General features: G+C 40.7%; 1 protein-coding gene across 1 annotated transcript in view; it reads left to right on the top strand.

The window, feature by feature from the left end:
* Positions 1-16,083, top strand: part of ADAM12 (ADAM metallopeptidase domain 12) — a 391,488-nt gene extending 375,405 nt beyond the window's left edge. The window contains exons 20-23 of the mRNA XM_054982517.1: positions 1,725-1,833; positions 2,453-2,635; positions 12,990-13,120; positions 14,530-16,083. Coding sequence (XP_054838492.1) covers positions 1,725-1,833; positions 2,453-2,635; positions 12,990-13,120; positions 14,530-14,590 — 484 coding nt within the window. The 3' untranslated portion in view covers positions 14,591-16,083. The remainder of the gene's footprint in view (positions 1-1,724; positions 1,834-2,452; positions 2,636-12,989; positions 13,121-14,529) is intronic.
* Positions 16,084-17,216: the final 1,133 nt, after the last annotated feature.

The following is a 17,216-nucleotide window of genomic DNA, read 5'->3' as shown; positions in this document are numbered from 1 at the left end:
CTTATTTTGGTTGGCAAGTAAGATAGTGTTAAAGTTTACCTCTTATCACAGCTGAGTTGGGTCTCAACTCCCTTAGGAATAGTTAAGAGTGTCACACCACACTCACATCCTTACAGAACTGACAGGCTGAGTCTCTTGGAGAGAGAGGTGGATTAATTTTATTTGGGAAAGGCTCCCTAAACCTTGAGATATCTGAACCGTTCACTACTGTCGTTACCACATTGACAGAAATGCTTGAAGAGTAAGACTTCACCTATTCAGTCCCCACGCTTCCCTAGTCCAGTCACCCTTGGACTCAGACTCAGGATATAAGGTTAGCTGATCTCCAGATTCTTCCTTGACCAGCTCATGAACTCCCAATCTACTGTCTCCCCAGTTGACTAACCTGCCTAGCACATGACTCATATTCCTATACTTATTTCTATCCCTCGCTAAGCCCTCTCTCTGACCCTGACTAAGTCATATCTGATGAGTTGATCCCCTCCCCTCCCACACACACTCCTTCCCTCTTCCTTCTCAGAGAGGATCTACAGCCTCTCTTTGGCTGGAGTGTCTAGGAATTTAAATACATACCTTGGGGTCAGAGATTGGACATTGCTTGGGTGAGATTCAGGCAGGTCTCACCTATGTAATGTGTACAAAAGTCCTTACTATGTTTATTTTCAACACATTGTTATTCATTTTAACAGCATACATTTATACATTACACATTGCAATTTTTTTTTGGAAATAACATTACCTTAAGTTCCAGTCTCTTTCTCCAAGCTCTTTCTGGTTCATAAATGGAAAACACCTCAACAGCCTTGAAACCCAAAATCTTGGCATTTTAAGACTGATTCATTTTACTATACAACCGGGGAATGACTGCATTCAGTTCCTTCCTGCATTGTTTAGATAACATCAGATGTCCCAGATCGCATGGGAAGAGACAGTTGTGCCTCTGTTTCTAGGAGGGAAAGACCGGTACAGGATAGCCACAGCGTTACGTTCTCCCACATGGCCTGGGCTTTTGACATTATCTAAGTAGCATGGGAAGGAACTGGGCTACAGCAGCTTGCAGGCTACCCAAGGAGGCTCTTACTGGAGAAGTGGAGCTTCTAGTGTCTGAAAGATACTAGCCAGTCATGACACTGCAGCACAGAAGGGAGTCAGAAGTGTTTCCAGTGCATAACTAACCTCCAGGCAAATGCAAGCTTCAACCTTTGCTCACCTCACACACCATGGAGGAGCCATTGCTGCATCAGTCCAGGCAAGTGAGACACATCAGCCTGGGGATTCTCCCAGGAAAAACAATATACATCCTTTTTCCTAGAACACTTCCAACAGTGAATCGTCCACAAGGATCTTCTATGATAGTGTGCCCTTAATGTGTTTTTCCTTTTGCTGTATTAATAAGCAATTTTTAAAAGGAATGTTTTTCTTTATTTTGACCTGTTTGAAATAGTGGGGTCATCTTTTCTTCCTCATCTACCAAATGAACCACAATATCCATCACTGAGGTCATTGTTGCTTAAAGAGCAGCTTCATTAGAAGAGTCTCTTGGGAGTTGTAAAGCAGCATTTCCATAGATTGCAATAACTAATTTAACAGACTAATGGCTCCAAACAAAACAATCAATATTTATTTTTATGCTTGCAAGTATGTTAGATGGATTTTCCCTTTACTGTTCACTGAAGAAAGTAAAAATGCACCGCCTGTCTCTAATGTATATACTTGTTTTGCAGATCTGTGAGTCCAGCCAGGCCTTCCAGTGCATTTGAGTCTAATCATATTCATACCACAACCCTCAATAAAAAACTAGTCAAAAAGCCACAACATTTAAACACACCTAAGGTAGGTCTGTTAAAGTACTGTTGACCAAATCTAAGCTGTGTTTCCCACGTTTTAAGCTTATATGGGATATTATGAAATTATATAGCATTACAGCTAATAAGTGAAACAGAAGCAAAACAATGTACACTTAAAAATGCATGTTGACTTCCAAGTTAGACAAATGGAGCGTGCCAGTGGTGAAAAAGAAATAAATACATTTGGTCTCTGGATTATAACCAGCCTTCTCAGTGAGGAGCAATGTTTTTAAAACATCCAAGGCTCAGTATTGGAGTAAGCTGCTGGAAGCTGTTAACTGGTGGTTCTTGGGCTTCAGAAAAGGTGGAAACGGGCAAATTAAAAAGGAAGCTGAAGCCCCTTCAGAACAACCTCAAAAGCAATAATGTTTATGTCTATTAGATACAAAGTTCTAACAAAGTAGAAGCATGTGGGCATACTTTAAGCCATATAGTTAAGTATTTTAAAGTCTTACTGATTTCTGTTGAAGAACTGAAACATGGATTGAATGTGCTCCCGCTTTTCTCAGTGAAATCTGTGGAACTTGGAAATGCTTAATTTTGTCGGGTTCATGTGCAATGTTTTTAAGCTGCTGTTAACTTGGCTTTTATTTATGTATCTGCAGTGGAATGATTCACAAAGATTGCTACGGTGTCAGAGAACTGACATTAGTAACCCTGTGAAGGCACTGGACATACCATGGTCAAGCCCACCAGAGCGTATCTTGCCACCCCTTTGTGAGCTATCCTGTAAGCAGTCTGTGCCCACAAAGATGCTACCAGCCAACCCTTTTCCCAGGCATAATGAGGTAGGTTTTGTCTTCTTTTCAAGATGGCATAAGCCCATGGCACAGTGGGATCGCTACCTTTTGAATTGTAATGTGCAGAGATTATTTGCATCAAGCCACAGAAGGCAGTTTGTTTCCTTTCCATCTTAGGTTCACTCTAGACATTACATGTGATCAGGTACCTGTCCCAACTCACTGTCACACTGAAGAACTGTGTAGGTTACCTAAAAATTACTCTGTTGTTCATTGGGCTGCAGAGTGCTGTGATGGGAGAGGAGGGGCTTCTGACTTCTGTTCTGTGTTATTTTCACCAGCAGAAATGGCTGAGGGAGGGGGCAGCTGTTTGCCACTTTCTCTGGGTTCATGTGGTTTTGTGGGAATATGGAGATTGGCTTTTGGCCAGCTTCCCTGATTAACTGGCACAGTTGCTGCTCTTCATATCCCTTTTCCTGGGTGGGGGCAGTGGAGATCAAAAGAGCTGTTTCTGTCCTAACATCCTATTTTTTACACACACACACACACTTTTCTCTTTAGCCATTTGTTCCTTCAACTCTCTTCCTGTCCTTTCCTCTTCTCAAACCTCTTTCTCTTCTGCTTACTCTTCCTTCAGGATCCTATTTTTTAGTATAGGCCAATTCTACCACCTTCTTTTATCTTTCATGTCTTTCATGTCTCTAGGCCTACTTTTGTCATAATACTATCTTTTTATTCCAACCTCTCTCTTTTTAAATGATGAAGTCCCTTAGTCTGAACTGCGGTGTTATGCTTCACCATCCACACCTTTCCCTGCACTTGAGCCAGAATGTTTAGATGTGAGCTATCAGGAATATCTTTGAATAGGCAGATCTTCTTAAGATAGATTTATTATTGACCAGGACAGGTTGTCCTTTGTTGTCCTCTACCAGCAAGGGTTCCAAAAAAGCAATTTATTTTACTGCTTATATTATTCACTGGAGACATGGAGAATGAAACAAAATAACAAGTTTATTTAACTGATCAGCATAACAAAGTAACTGTGAGATGGGTCTGAAGAGTGTACACATTTATAGTTTAAAATCTTTGAGAGGTTTATACTCATTAATAGAGATGGGCACGAACAGCAATATGAACTAAAAAAACCACGAACAGCCCAATCTGCTGTTCACGAACAAGCTGTTCATGAGGCCCCAGTCTAAACAAACAGGTGGTCGTTGCAAGCCTCGTTCGTGCTGTTCATCAAGCCAGACAGTCTGGCACCTGCAATCAATTCCCATGGCAGCTCAGGCAGGGATTATCTGAACTCTGTCTGAACTCCTGCTGTTATCCTGGAAACCCCAATCTAAGCCCAATTTAGCTTGATAGGCAGGTCTTCCTTCCAAGTGTGGACTGGAGCTCCAAATTTGTTACAAGAGGAAAAGACCGGGGGGGGGGGGTGTTCCCAGCTCTGGCTTTCAGGGGGAGAGACAACTGCTGTTAGAGAGACAGGGTGAGTGCATTGGACTTTGAATTTTCTTTGTGTGGTGGGATATGGATCTACCCCTTCAGATTCCAGGGCTGCTGCCAGGCTCTGAGGCCAAGCTATTATTTATTATTGGTACCTTTCCTGCTGCCTGCTCAGGTAGGGTTTCTAGGAGTGGTGCGGTAAGGATCTACCCCTTCAAGTTCCAGGGCTGCTGCCAGGCTCTGGGGCCAAGCTATTATTTATTATTGGTACATTTCCTGTTTCCTGTTCAGGTAGGGTTTCTGGGGATGGTGCGGTAGGGATCTTGATGGCTGGAGGAGAGCTTGCTGGCCCCCACGAACAACGAACATGTTCGTGAACAGGATCATATTCATCAATGTTCATTGTTCGTGGATGACAACGAACACCATGTTCGGGTTTTTTTCTGTTCGTGCCCATGTCTACTCATTAATACCACATTAGACACACTTTTTCCTGTTAACTGTTTTTGAGAGGAACACCACCCAGATCCTGCCTATCTGCTAAGTCACCAAAGTCTCTGCTCCCTAATCAGGATACCCCTCTTCCTAAAAACTCACACTCCAGAAAACTCCCCAAGTGATCACTTAAATTGTTTTTTCCCTGACGCTCCAATCTTCCTTCCTCTCAGCTCAAAGGTGATTGAGTATAGCCAGAGGGGGAAAAGATGGCTTCCACATGAGTTATCTGCTCTGAGTTCAATGTTGTTGGGAAGTGGGTTTTTTCCTGCTTCTCCATAGCAATGTAGTGCATTCTTGTATCTCTTAGGGTTTTCCTGGCTTTTCTCTGATGTTACTCAAACCTGCTTTACTCTGAAGTTTTGGAAAGGCTCTCTATAAAGCCTGATAGCTGCTGTGTGAAGGGAAAATTTGGATTTTTCTGGCAGCCATTTCCCTTGATGCTGTCCCCCTGGCAAGTTGGCATGTTTTTCTCAATGGCCCAAACAGCAACTTGGCCAGAGGTCAAGAAAATTGCATTGAAGGAAAGGGTTAAGCCTATCTTTTCCCACCCACACCTCATGCTGAATTGCTTCACTAACCACAACTGACATATTTTTTAAAACTCAAACTGCAATCAGGATTGGAATTTGGAGAGTATCTCCTGTGGGCCACTTTTCCTGTCAAAACTGCACCTTCTGAGCTGTTATTTATCTCATGGGGAATAGTTACAGGTATTCATAATCTTTTCCCCATTGGGGCAAAAACAATCTTGAAGAGGAAAATGTTGTTAGGAAAAAACAGCTTGCAGGGAAACAAGTATCCCTTCCTTGTATATGAACTCCTGGTCCTGCTTCTCACTTGGGATTAAAAAAAACCAAAAGGAAAATATTCACAGAACTTAATATCATATGTAGTTTGACCTCCTGTCCCTAGAACTCATTGCCAGAGGATATATAGGTATAACAATGAAACAGATGTTTTAAAAGTCCATATGAAACTAGATATATTGTCATCTCTTTGTGTTTCTACTGTATTTCAGATTCAAATTCAGTCCACAGGAATTTGACATCCACTGACTATTTATAATGCCCAATGCATTAAACAATTCTTTTTCAGAAACTTAAGTAATAAGAGCCAGTGCTATTGAAGATACCCTTTCCCTGCTTACATATAAAAACCTGGTACATTTATACAGCCCTCATAGTTACTCTACTAAAGCTGAAGAAATAAATCTATCTGATCTATAAATACTTTACACTCCCTGGGGAAACTGGGTCAGAGAACAAGTCTTACTGGCAAAGAGAAATTCAGAAATCTTGCAAAAGAATGGCTCCAAAGGCCATGCTGGCAACGCACATCAGTGAAGAGATGGAACTTTTAAAAAACTTCTGTTTCTACATAGAGCCACAATTTTATAAACATGGTCATATTGCACACCCTATGGAATCCTTGCTGGTAGAAGCAGAACTCTTGGTTTTGCTCCCAGTACAATGCTACCCTCTGGTGCTTCACTTTGCTTTGACAGAATGGAAACCATTAGCTTACTTATATGGGGGCAGGTGAGGTGTAGCTGAGACACTTTCAGGCTGAACAAGCTAAGAAGACAGTCAACACAGAGCAGGAGGGTGGTTCGGGTTGGTTGGCTGAGGCCATCTGTGGGAGCCATGGCAGGGGTCTCAGCCCTTAGGCTACTTAGCCTGGCCTGGTGGGGAGGATGTGGCCCTGTACCAGAGTGGGGCTGCTTAAAATGTCCCAAGAGCAGAGGCATCTCCCTCAGACAAAAGGAGGATTTAAGTGAGGCTGTCTGCTTAGGAAGGGTTCGTATGAATGGCTGGTTGCTGAAGGAAGTGGACTATTGGTATTTATTTATTTATTTAATCATTGGCCTTTCTCACTAAGATCCAAGGTGGATCTCAGTACAAGTGACAGTACAATATAAATGACAGCCAGGACATTCACTGAGCAAAGTATAATACTGAAGAACAGTTAGGACATTCAGGGAAACAGATATAATAGAGAATGGAAGCAGAATTTTTTTTTTTAAAAAAAAGCATAAAGCCAAGTACAGAGATTAAATCTATTTGGAAAAAAAGCATAACTAATTTCCATTGCATGTTTAGCATTGAGGAAACTCACTAGTAGGTGCATATCTGCATCAGCAGACAGTACCCAATAGTGAAGCATGCAGTCCTCATCTCTGTGGGAGGGGCAGAGCCATGGAGAGAACTAGGAGTCCGCCTGCCTGGGGAAAATCTCTTTAAAACATGCACATTCTCCAAGTTTGATGACAACTACAAAAAACACTAAGATAAGCATCACTAAACACAACTGAAATTCATTCTTATCCAATTAGAAGTGTGTATATTCATATAAAAATTGATCGAACATGCAATACATCCAGTACAATCCAAAACTGTGTTCAGTTACTAGCAAGTAACCAATAAATATTGTAACAAAATAATTATTACTCATATACAATCAAATACACTTCATGTTGAGACCAAACATTCCAAACAAGTACATTTTTTTCTTTAATCTTCCTTCTTCCTGACGACCTTTCGGATTAACCTTCATTTCAGAGTCTTCCTCTGAGGATGAATAAATACCTGTAAATCATACATATATATCTGTAGAGTCATAAAGGCACACAGCCTAATGAGTTGTCCTGGTAATTTTCCCCATTCTAACATCCCCATTCCCAACTTTGATAACTGCATTGGGGGGGGGGTCAGGTTTTGCCACTCTCCCAATGGTCTTCCTGATAGTATATTCATATCCTAAAGAAAGTAATAAGAGGCGTTAAAAATCGAACCTGTTCTGTCTTAAGTTTTGTTTCTTGTTCACAGTTGTATAAGGCTTGCAGAATCTCATGGGTGTGTGTGTGTGTGTGTGTGTGTGTGTGTGGTACCCTTTGATCTTCAGCCGCACTTCTTGACCTTCTCTAGCCCCCAGTTTTGCCATACTTCACCTACTCTTTTTATCTCACACCTGCCTCTACACTACTAAAATGGAGGAGAGAACAGTGTGAGCTGCTTTGATTCTCCATTGGGGAGAAAGGTAGGGTAGAAATAAGGTAAATAAAAATAAATAGAACTACTCCTTGTGCTCAGTCCTTATCCTTGTTTGCTCTCTACTCTTAACCAGTTCCCCCTCACTCTCCCTAGTGTGGGAAACACAAGGGTTTGGATGATGTCATAAATTTCCACTAACAGAAGGCAGGGGACATGGTTTGCACCACTGGATACCCCCAGTTTGCCCTAAGATGTTCCTGAGAGTCCTCTGTCTCCCAAGAGTGGCGTATTGGCAAACATTTTGAACTGCAGCAGCAGGAGGGAGGCAAAGAAGTCCCATTGTGCTGATGGAAATGCTTTCAATTACTGGGAGAATTACTGTAGATTCCAATCCTTTAGCTTCTTTGTCTCCCATCACAAATGGAACCTTGATTTGGAACTATGGGCGAGAGATCAAAGACTCTTTCTGTCACCTCCCCAAATAAGTTCCCAACATTCTGGCTCTTCTTTTATTACACTAACCATGACATAAATAGAACGTTGTGAACAGCTGTTGTATGTAAAATTAAATTGATAGGGACTAACAAGGACTTGGGCAGAGCACCTCATTTCCCCCTATATCCCCTTCCCCACACTTTCTTCTTTCTCTTTGTAGGCCCCATACCCTCTCCCTTTTTACAGCTTCCTTTTCTCCTTCCCATCTGTTAGCCAACCTATCTTTATCTGCCCCATCTCCTTCTTCTCTATCCTGGCAGTCACTTCCTGGCAAAAGTCTGGCCAAATTGTTTGGTGGCTGCCAGCCCCAGGCCAAGCCCAGTTGTACGGGCCAGTCCCAGTTGGGCAGTGGCCACCAGCAGCGGGCCAAATCATACCCGGGTATTCAGTGGCTGATAGTGGGGCAGGCAGGGCTGAATTGGGTAGCAGCTGTTGCTGCCAAACAAGTTGTGTGGGTAATGCATTTCTAGTAGTTGCTGCTGGGCCTGTCCCCATCAAGTCCTCCTACCTAAGGGGACATAACAGTGGAGGAGGGCTGGTTCCACCTCCCAGTCCTTTCCTGCTTAGCAATTGCCTAGCAATTCACAACAGCCGTTGAGAGTTTAGTGGGCATTCATTTCTTAAAGTTTCTGTTACTTGGGGGGATTTTAATCCCTTTTTTTTAAATTTCAGATTTTTCTTCCAACCTGGAGCCATCCTTCAGGTGTGTAGGGAAATCCCTACCTCCGTTTTGTGGCTCTGTTTATTTTACTTATGTCATTTATTATGCATTTTTCTCACTTAGACTCAATGCTGATTACACAGTGTAAGTTAATACAATCAATTTCAAACACATTTCAATAAACACTTTAATAGGATATATAAATGCAAATTTGCAGAGATTTAAAATCAGCAGAAATCCAATACAGAGTTGAAGAAATGCTGAAACAAAACATAAGCTATTTTAAGGCTGATGTAGCAAACAACCTAGAAACTACCCAATAGGATCATACATACAGCAACAGACAGTACGCAGTAGTGAAGCCTATAGTTCCTATCTCTTTACTGATGCATCTGAGTAAAAAGCCCTCTTGAACAATTCGGTTTTCCATAGCTTGCGGAAAGCCAGGAGAGCGGGAGCTTTCCTGACCTCTTCAGATAGGCTTTTCCATAAGGTGAGAGTCAATCAATCATATCCTCTATGGCATGATTTGGAAATAGATTTCTTGACAACTAGGGTCCCACAATGACTGGTGGGGGGAGTATCTCATTTTCCCTGTATCCCCCTTACCCACAATTTCCCCTTTCTCTTCCCTGGCAGACTCCAGAGCTTGCAGCCTTTTCCTGTTTCCATCTCGTTCACTACTCAACCTACATTTATCAGTTCCCGTCTTCATCTTTCCTTCTATCTCCATGGGAGCCTCTTAGAGTTGCCAACCTCCAGGTGGGGCCTGGAGATGTCCCAGCATTACAACTGATCTCTAGACTACACAGATTAGTTTCTCTGGAGAAAATAGCATTATACCCCACTGAGGCCCTTCCCCTCCCCAAAACCTGCCCTCCCCAGGATCCACCCCCAAATCTCCAGGAATTTTCCAATCCAGATTTGGCAACTTTAGAGACCCTCTTAGAAAAAGTCTCATCATTTCACATGGTGGTTGCCAGCACCAGCCCGAGTTGCATGGTAGCTGCTGGCGCTGGGCTGGGTCTAGTTGTGCAGTGGCTGCCAGTCCTGGCCCAGTTCTATAGTAGCTGGCAGTGCTGCTCCCAAGCCAGACCCAGTTTCATGGTAGTTGAACTACCTTGAAGCCTAGCCCAGTTGCTCTGTGGCTAGTCTGCCACCAGGCCAGACCCAGTTGCATGGTTGTGTAGTGGCTATTTCAGGACCCTGTTTTGTGGGCACTGAATCTCTGGTAGTCACTGCCAGGTCTGTCCCCAGCGAGTCCTCTATGGCATGGTTCAGAAACACATACACTGAGACTAGACAAAGGCATATCAAATTTGATAGAATGGAGACAAAGCTGAACACAACCAGCCCATCCAGATCTTAAAACTGTGGTCTACCCCAAATATGTTGGTCTTTCCCTGCAGCCCTGAAGCTGCCTTTGGGAGGGCAATTCCCCCACAACCACCATGGGATCTCTGTTAATGGTGGCAGGTCAATTAATGTCAGGGTAGTGGGCAGGTACTGCTGTTTTACAACGTTGTCCGCAAGTGCAAGTTGACTTTTTCCTATAGAACTGAGTGACGATATTGCCATACACAGATGATGTTGTCTAAGTAAAATAGCAGTATGCCATTGGTGTGGCAGCTGACTCTGCACCCAGGTGATCCCAGTGTCAGGAGTGAGAAGCAGGTTTGACTCCCAAATAAAATGTGTCCTTCCACTTGCTTGTTTGTTCTATAGAATTCAGTCGGAGACATTGAGAATTGAACTATCTGTTTAGCTCCAGCCTGAGCTTTTTAGTTCCTTGGTTTGGTGGTGGCAAGTGACAAAGGGAAAGAATGTTTTTCACTGAAGATAAAAGGCCTTTTAGGGATAAAAGGGTTTTTACCATGCTGGATCCTATAGATTAAAAAAAAAACATTACTTGCTTATTTTTACTTCTATCAACAATCTAAGTAATGCGGGTAACACCATAGTCATGCCAAACAACTTGCAGAAGGGCACAATTCATATTTTCACAGGCCCGCAGGCAAGCACTTTTTGTAATTTCCATATAATTGCTAAGTGTTGCAATAAGTGTCTCAAGGTTATATTTTTGCCATTTTCATTTTCAGAAAAAGCTGTATGAACTGAAAAAATAACCCAAATTACAATGATGTGATAAAACTGAGCACAATTCCCCTAACAACAAAACACTCCAAAGGTTTTGTTTTTAAAAAAATATCTACTACGCTGGAAACTACTGGGGGGGAAATAAAGAAAGCCATAATTTATAACCTAGTATGATATTTCAGTAATGTTTCTTCTCCACATGTTTCAGCTTCAGTCTTGCTTGTAATGTTTGCTTGAAGGAATGATGTAGAGGCTGAGCTTTCTTCCCTCTCATGACACCTAATCAATTTAAATCTCCTTTACTGGTGTGCATTTCTTCTTTAGAGGACATCTCAGACATTGTAGATTATCTGTGGCTATTCTCTTAAAATTAATTCATTCTGAATATCCTGAGCATAACAAGCATATTAGACTTTCCCACATCAATTCTTCCATCTCTGGGTCATCATCCTTACAATGTTAATGTTAATTTTACCCATTGTACCATTTGGTAAGACAGAATGCTATTTTTCTTACAGTTACAATATCATTTAACTCTCCCTCACCTATTTCTCACACTTTTTCATTGCACACAAAACTGCATAGATAAGATATTTATACTGTATCGTGGTGAATGCTCAAAACAGCCAATAGTTCATTTGGGCATCAGTTCTGGCATGTGAAAAATAGGATGAAGAGACAGATCGAAAAAGTCCAATGTGTTTGTGTGATGACACCTTGTCTCCAGATATAGAAACTAGGAACTTATATTTTACACCTTAAAAGTTTAATTTATATACTTTTATTTTCTTCATAATTGAGGCTTCTGAGACTGCTCAGTCTTCTAGTCCTCAATGAGGACAACACTTGGACTCACAGGGCCACCTGACATTCATGTGGCCTATTAGGAGGGGATTACAGGTTTGAAGATACCACACAGTAGGCTTGATGAAAAACAACTCCGAAACATGTTTATTTCAATGGTATGCATGGTTTTGTTGTTTCTTTGTTTTCTTTTTCTCCAGCCCTCTCATTAGTATAGTAATGAGTAGTGCAGTCCTATGCAAAGTTACTCCAGTCTAAGCTCATTTAAATCAATTAGCTCAGACTGGAATAACTCTTCATAAGATTGCACAGAAAGTTAGTGGAAAACTGAGGCCTGAGAAAATGTAACCATTACAAAGCAGGTGTCTGGTGTGAATGATTCACAGCACAATCCTAACGAGAGTTACTCTAGTCTAAGCCCATTGATTACAATGGACTTAAATTGGAGTAATTCTACTTAGGATTGCACTGTCAGAGTTATAACATGGAACAGAAAGGCTTTTAACTGTTTTTACCAGGAACAGCACCCAAACCCTACCTAAATCTATAATGGACTCTCTGCCCAATTGCTCCAGCCTCCGAACCCTTCATTTACCAAAATCCAACAACTGCTCAAGTCTGTCATTTACCAACCTTTTTTTTCCTTTTCAACATTCCAATCCATGGTTTGAAAATGATTGGTTGAGGCTCCTCGATGGCGGAACTTGAAAACATCAGTCATAGTTTGTCATGCTTTTCTTGTGATAACAATCATTTTTTACATGTCACCTGCAAGAAAAAAGAGTAGAGAGAGCTCTGTAGCTAAAATGGTTGTAAGTATGAGAAGCCCTGATGCCAGGTGGACCTTAAAATGAGCTTTGTCTTTTTTTCCCCTCTGCTCACAGCATGTTAACTAGAGATGTGTTCTCTGTTTGAGAAAGAAAATTCACGTAGTTAAATCACACTAGAGGATTGCTTACAGATGGAGTAAATTATGCACCTGTTTGGGTTTTGTCAAACTCTTCATAGTTTCCTTCCCTGGATGGCCTCTTGGACACCTTGCTGTCTTTTAATTTTGTACTTGCCTTTGTCACAAATAGGACTAGTAGGGTGGCCAGTTTTGTTTGAGTTAAAAATATGTATTTTGACAGAAATGAGTCTTTTATGACTGAATCACTAGATTTAGATTCAAAGATGTAACTACACTTTTTGGCTGAACTACAAATGTCATAAACTATAAATGCAAGCCACAAAATAGTCTGGGATGATTACTGTTATCACTCCTTTGCACAATGCATTTCTTTCTACAAAGTGCCTTCCAATTAGGTCGCATATTGCAATGCTTTATATCAGAACAAAATGTTATTAAATTAATGTCGTAAGATTAATTTTATCATACAAATGCCATTATCTTGGTATCACACTGCAGCAATCCTGCAAGCCAAGTCCACCTCAAAAACCTTTGCCGGCTGATCCTCAAAGCAAAGCTGCTCAGCAGAACCATGTTTCCAGAATGGTGCCGGGACTTCCAAAACCTGTGCCTCCGATTGCTCCAGTCAGGTTAGTTTGGTCATCTAGCTGCACGTTTCAGACAGGAAAAATGCAAAGTGAAGATTAAGCAAAGTGAAGATTAAGCATTTTGGGGCTGGGCTGTGGCTCAGTAGTAGAGTATCTGCTTTGTATACAAAAGGCCCCGAGTTCAATCTCAGCCCAGACATCTCCAGGGCTGCTTTCAAAGCATGTTTCCTACGTTTCAGTAACCTCAGTGTTACATTTTTTTCACGTTTCCACATGGCATCATCCTCTATTTGTGTACAGACTGTTAACAGCCAATTCCTTCCAGGGTTTCTTTAAAAGGTTGTTAAAGGGTATAGTGTTATTCCTATCCAGCATTACTCATCTTTGTGAAGGTACACCCACAGCTCAACCTGCCTTTTGGGAAGGGGGACGGGATTGTTAGAGATGTCCCTGCAAAGACATGAAATTTTTTTAAAAAAAATATTGTATTATTTCTATGCAGTGTTACCCACACTCTTCAAAATAAAAAAAAAAGCTAGGTGGGCAGAGAATGTTGAGGGTCCCATGGGAACACAGTCGGGGAGGACTTTAATGCACGTTGGGTATGAAAGAGAAACTAGCTAACAATGGAGAGAAAATGGATCACCCTGGCAGTCTGTAATCTCTATTGCAAGGGCAATTTCATACAGAATCACATCAGCAATCTGGCTACTATGGAAAACCACCCTCTGGTGTGCCTCTGCCAAGTTAAGACAGATCAGATAGCTGAAGATGTGAAAGAACCTGGAGAACTGATAGCAGTCAAAATAGAATAATACTTCCCTTGCTGGGCCAATGGTCTGATTCAGAGTAAGGCATCTTTATGTGCATGTAAAAAATGAGGCAAGAAAATACTGCAACACCTCAGAGTCCAACTGCTGCATTATGACTTTCCTTTGGAATGTATTTCACATAATAGGAGTACAAAAAAATGATATGGCATGAACACAAAAACTAACTAAATGTTTGCTGGAGCATCAGCTTATGAATGCTGAACAAGGATAGAAGGATTGGTGTGCTACTAGAAACAGCCTTTTGCTGCTCATCCAAATCAATGTCTTGAGAGATTAAAAATGCCTAACTGAAGCCATCCTAGGTGGGAGATAATTCTTGTTGCACCAGATGAACCAAAATCTTTATTAAAACCTTAAAAATGGTGCCACGTTCTAATTTATCTTTGAAAGTTGTTGTTTCCATATAGTAATCACAAGTTCAGATAAAGTTAAGTAGGTAGCTAACAAATCCCATTTAACCTGAATGTCCCTGTTTTCCAAAGAAGATTCAACAACTACCACCACAAGTAGGAAGCTGATACTGTGGCTTCTGATGCAGTTCTATTAATACATTTTAATTTATGTTGCTAATATGTTTGGAAATATTTTCTTGACCTTCTATTTTTCCCCCCAAAGTAGGCCTGCACCTAATCATCCACTTCCCATGCCTAGATCCTGTAATGCTGCCTACAGGAAATGACGAAACAGAACATCATTTCTATCCTGAAAAGTGAAGACATATGTTTGCACTATTTTCCATTCTTGTTGGAGATCAATATTTTTATATCAATAGGTAGAATTTTTAATGTTCAAAACCCCCATTATTTTTAAAAACTCTGAGCTACTGCCTTTGGTGCTATGCTGTGTGAAGGTAGTCTGCGTCCTTGCTCAGGTACTTGTAAATTATTAATTTATATTGAATATTTATTACAGTGCAGAGCACTGTGGTAGATATTGTTTCACCATAGCTGAGTTTTCCTAGGAAGGAAGCCATCTTTGTGATTTCTAAGCAACCTCGAACCAGCCTTCACTATAGATTTCTCAATGGGCTGTGCAGGAGCCTCAAAGGGTATTTAGTTCGGATCTGTTATTTACAGGATTCTGGTTAGGGCTGAAATGAAACTTTGCTGGAATTAAGGGACTGGTGGATAGTTTGATTGTGGAATCTCAAGGCAAAATATAACTTGGAATCTGAAGTAAACAAGAACCTGTTCTGTCCAGTTTACCAAACTTAGAAGTCTAATTGTATGTGACTCAGATAAAAGTCATGTGTTTTCTGAGCTTAAGTGTTAGCTCAAATAAGCATTAGATAATGCTTTCTGCATAAAAATTCATATATTACCCTTTGGAGTCAGATAATCTTCTCTAACAATATATAGCGTACCCCTTTATTGTTGCTTGCAGAAAATGAGTGATAATTGGCCTAATCCTGTGCAGTAGCAAACTAGTGCCTAGGAATGGGCATTAGGGTTTCTTTGCTGGCACAATATTGCAAATGGCACCATGTAAAAGCCTTCATGCACCTGTTTATACCATCTACCTCTATAACAAGGCTGATTGTTATGATATAAAAGCATTGAGCAGGTGTTGAGGCTTGAATTCTAACCCCTAAATCAGCATTCTCATTTTGATGGGAAATTCAGCCTTGAATACCCAGTTTCTAATGTATAACATAGGAGACCTCTGCAAAATTCACAGTCAATTTCATAGAAGGGTTCATTTCAGCTATAGTATCTTTTTCTTATGGATAAATCATCTCTTTTAAAGTCTGGAGATCTCATTGGTTTTGGTAAACAAAAGTTCAAATAGAGTACACTAGAGTACAAATAATCTTTCCCCCCACGATATGGTAAAAAACCCCAATCTCTGTGCATCACATCTCATTGTACTGTAACCATAAAAATCTTTATATGGCTGTTCAAAACTAATTGAAAGTCTGTACTTCAAGAAAATTCATGTTTCCAATGTATTTTCTAAATGAAAAGTACTGTATATTATACAAGTCTATTTTAACCTATGTTTTTAGGCATAGTACATAATTTCTGTGTTAATGCATAATGACAGTATTTTGATGTTTTTTTGGTGCTTGGACAAATGAACTTCAGAAGGTGCTGGCCTCTTTCCTGTACTGTGGTGTAAATCATATGTTCATATTGATTATGGGGTTATTTGTGTTAGCAGAGTGCAAATAAAGTGCAGAGAAGTCACGCTGTGCTGATTAAAGAGGCTAAAAGTTTATTTAGGAACTACATACTTGAGAGTAAAGAGGAGAGATAGAAATAGAGGGCCTCCTGACTATCTGACTACATCTTAGAGAGAGAGAGGAGACAGGAGAGAGAAAAAGCAGGATATTGCCCGGTTTAGCCCAATAGAAGACAAGGAAATGACCCCTCAGGAAACAAGAGAGATGCTGCCCTCACTGTCCTTGCTGCCCCCTTTGTAGAAGGCTCTTCTTCCCTTCTTCCTTCTTTGTTGCTACTGCTGTACACCAGACATTGCAATTTCCAACAATTTGCACATATCACATTTCCACATATCACCAACACAGATGCCAACTTTCTTGTACATAAAGTAAGCAGAGGGCAAACCGTTTGCCTAGGGTCGGAAAGATGACACTTCTTATGAAGAAATGATAGATTACCCTAGCCATACTTCCATTACTCAATCCCCATCATGATGCAGGTCAGTTGATTTTATAAATCATTAAATTGGCCCCTGTGTCAGGCCAGTTTCATGCAAAGCAATCTGAAGTGCTAAAAACCAACCTTATATTTACTAGAGCTACTAGTCTTCAGAAAAAGCTGGAAGTTTTATTTCTCTGGTCTTTTAAAAAGTTATGCACAAGTATTAATTGTAACAATGTCTTCTGCAGAAGAGGCGAGCTGTTGTTCTACATCTTTCCTCCTATGGATTTTTCCATATTTAGTTTCAAGTTACTTCCAGAATTTAAAGACATAAAAGACAAACGCACACATCTAGCAATCAGTCAGTTAATCTCTCTGTTGTATGGTCAACTGATATTTTCAGGTATACCGTTAGTTAAATCAGTTACAGCATACTCAAAAACTACACATTAACAATGTTATTTCATCATGGAGAATCTGTTCTCAATGGTTACTTTTAAAAATCCAGTATTTCAGCAGTATATACTTTATTCCCAAAAAGAAAACAGGTAGCAAAAACAACTGTGTCATACCTTTTATTAAGATCGACCTAAATAACACAATACAACATGCAAGTTTTTGAGTTCTCTAGAAGTTGGTAGGAAACATCTGAATATTTCCATGCTCCTGTCCAAAACAGTAAAGCAACTATCCTGGATTAAA

This window comes from Eublepharis macularius, chromosome 6 (genome assembly GCF_028583425.1).
Source record: "Eublepharis macularius isolate TG4126 chromosome 6, MPM_Emac_v1.0, whole genome shotgun sequence".
In the NCBI taxonomy this organism is placed as follows: domain Eukaryota; kingdom Metazoa; phylum Chordata; class Lepidosauria; order Squamata; family Eublepharidae; genus Eublepharis; species Eublepharis macularius.
Note: the sequence above shows the minus strand (reverse complement) of the source record. Positions and strands in the feature narration are given on the sequence as shown.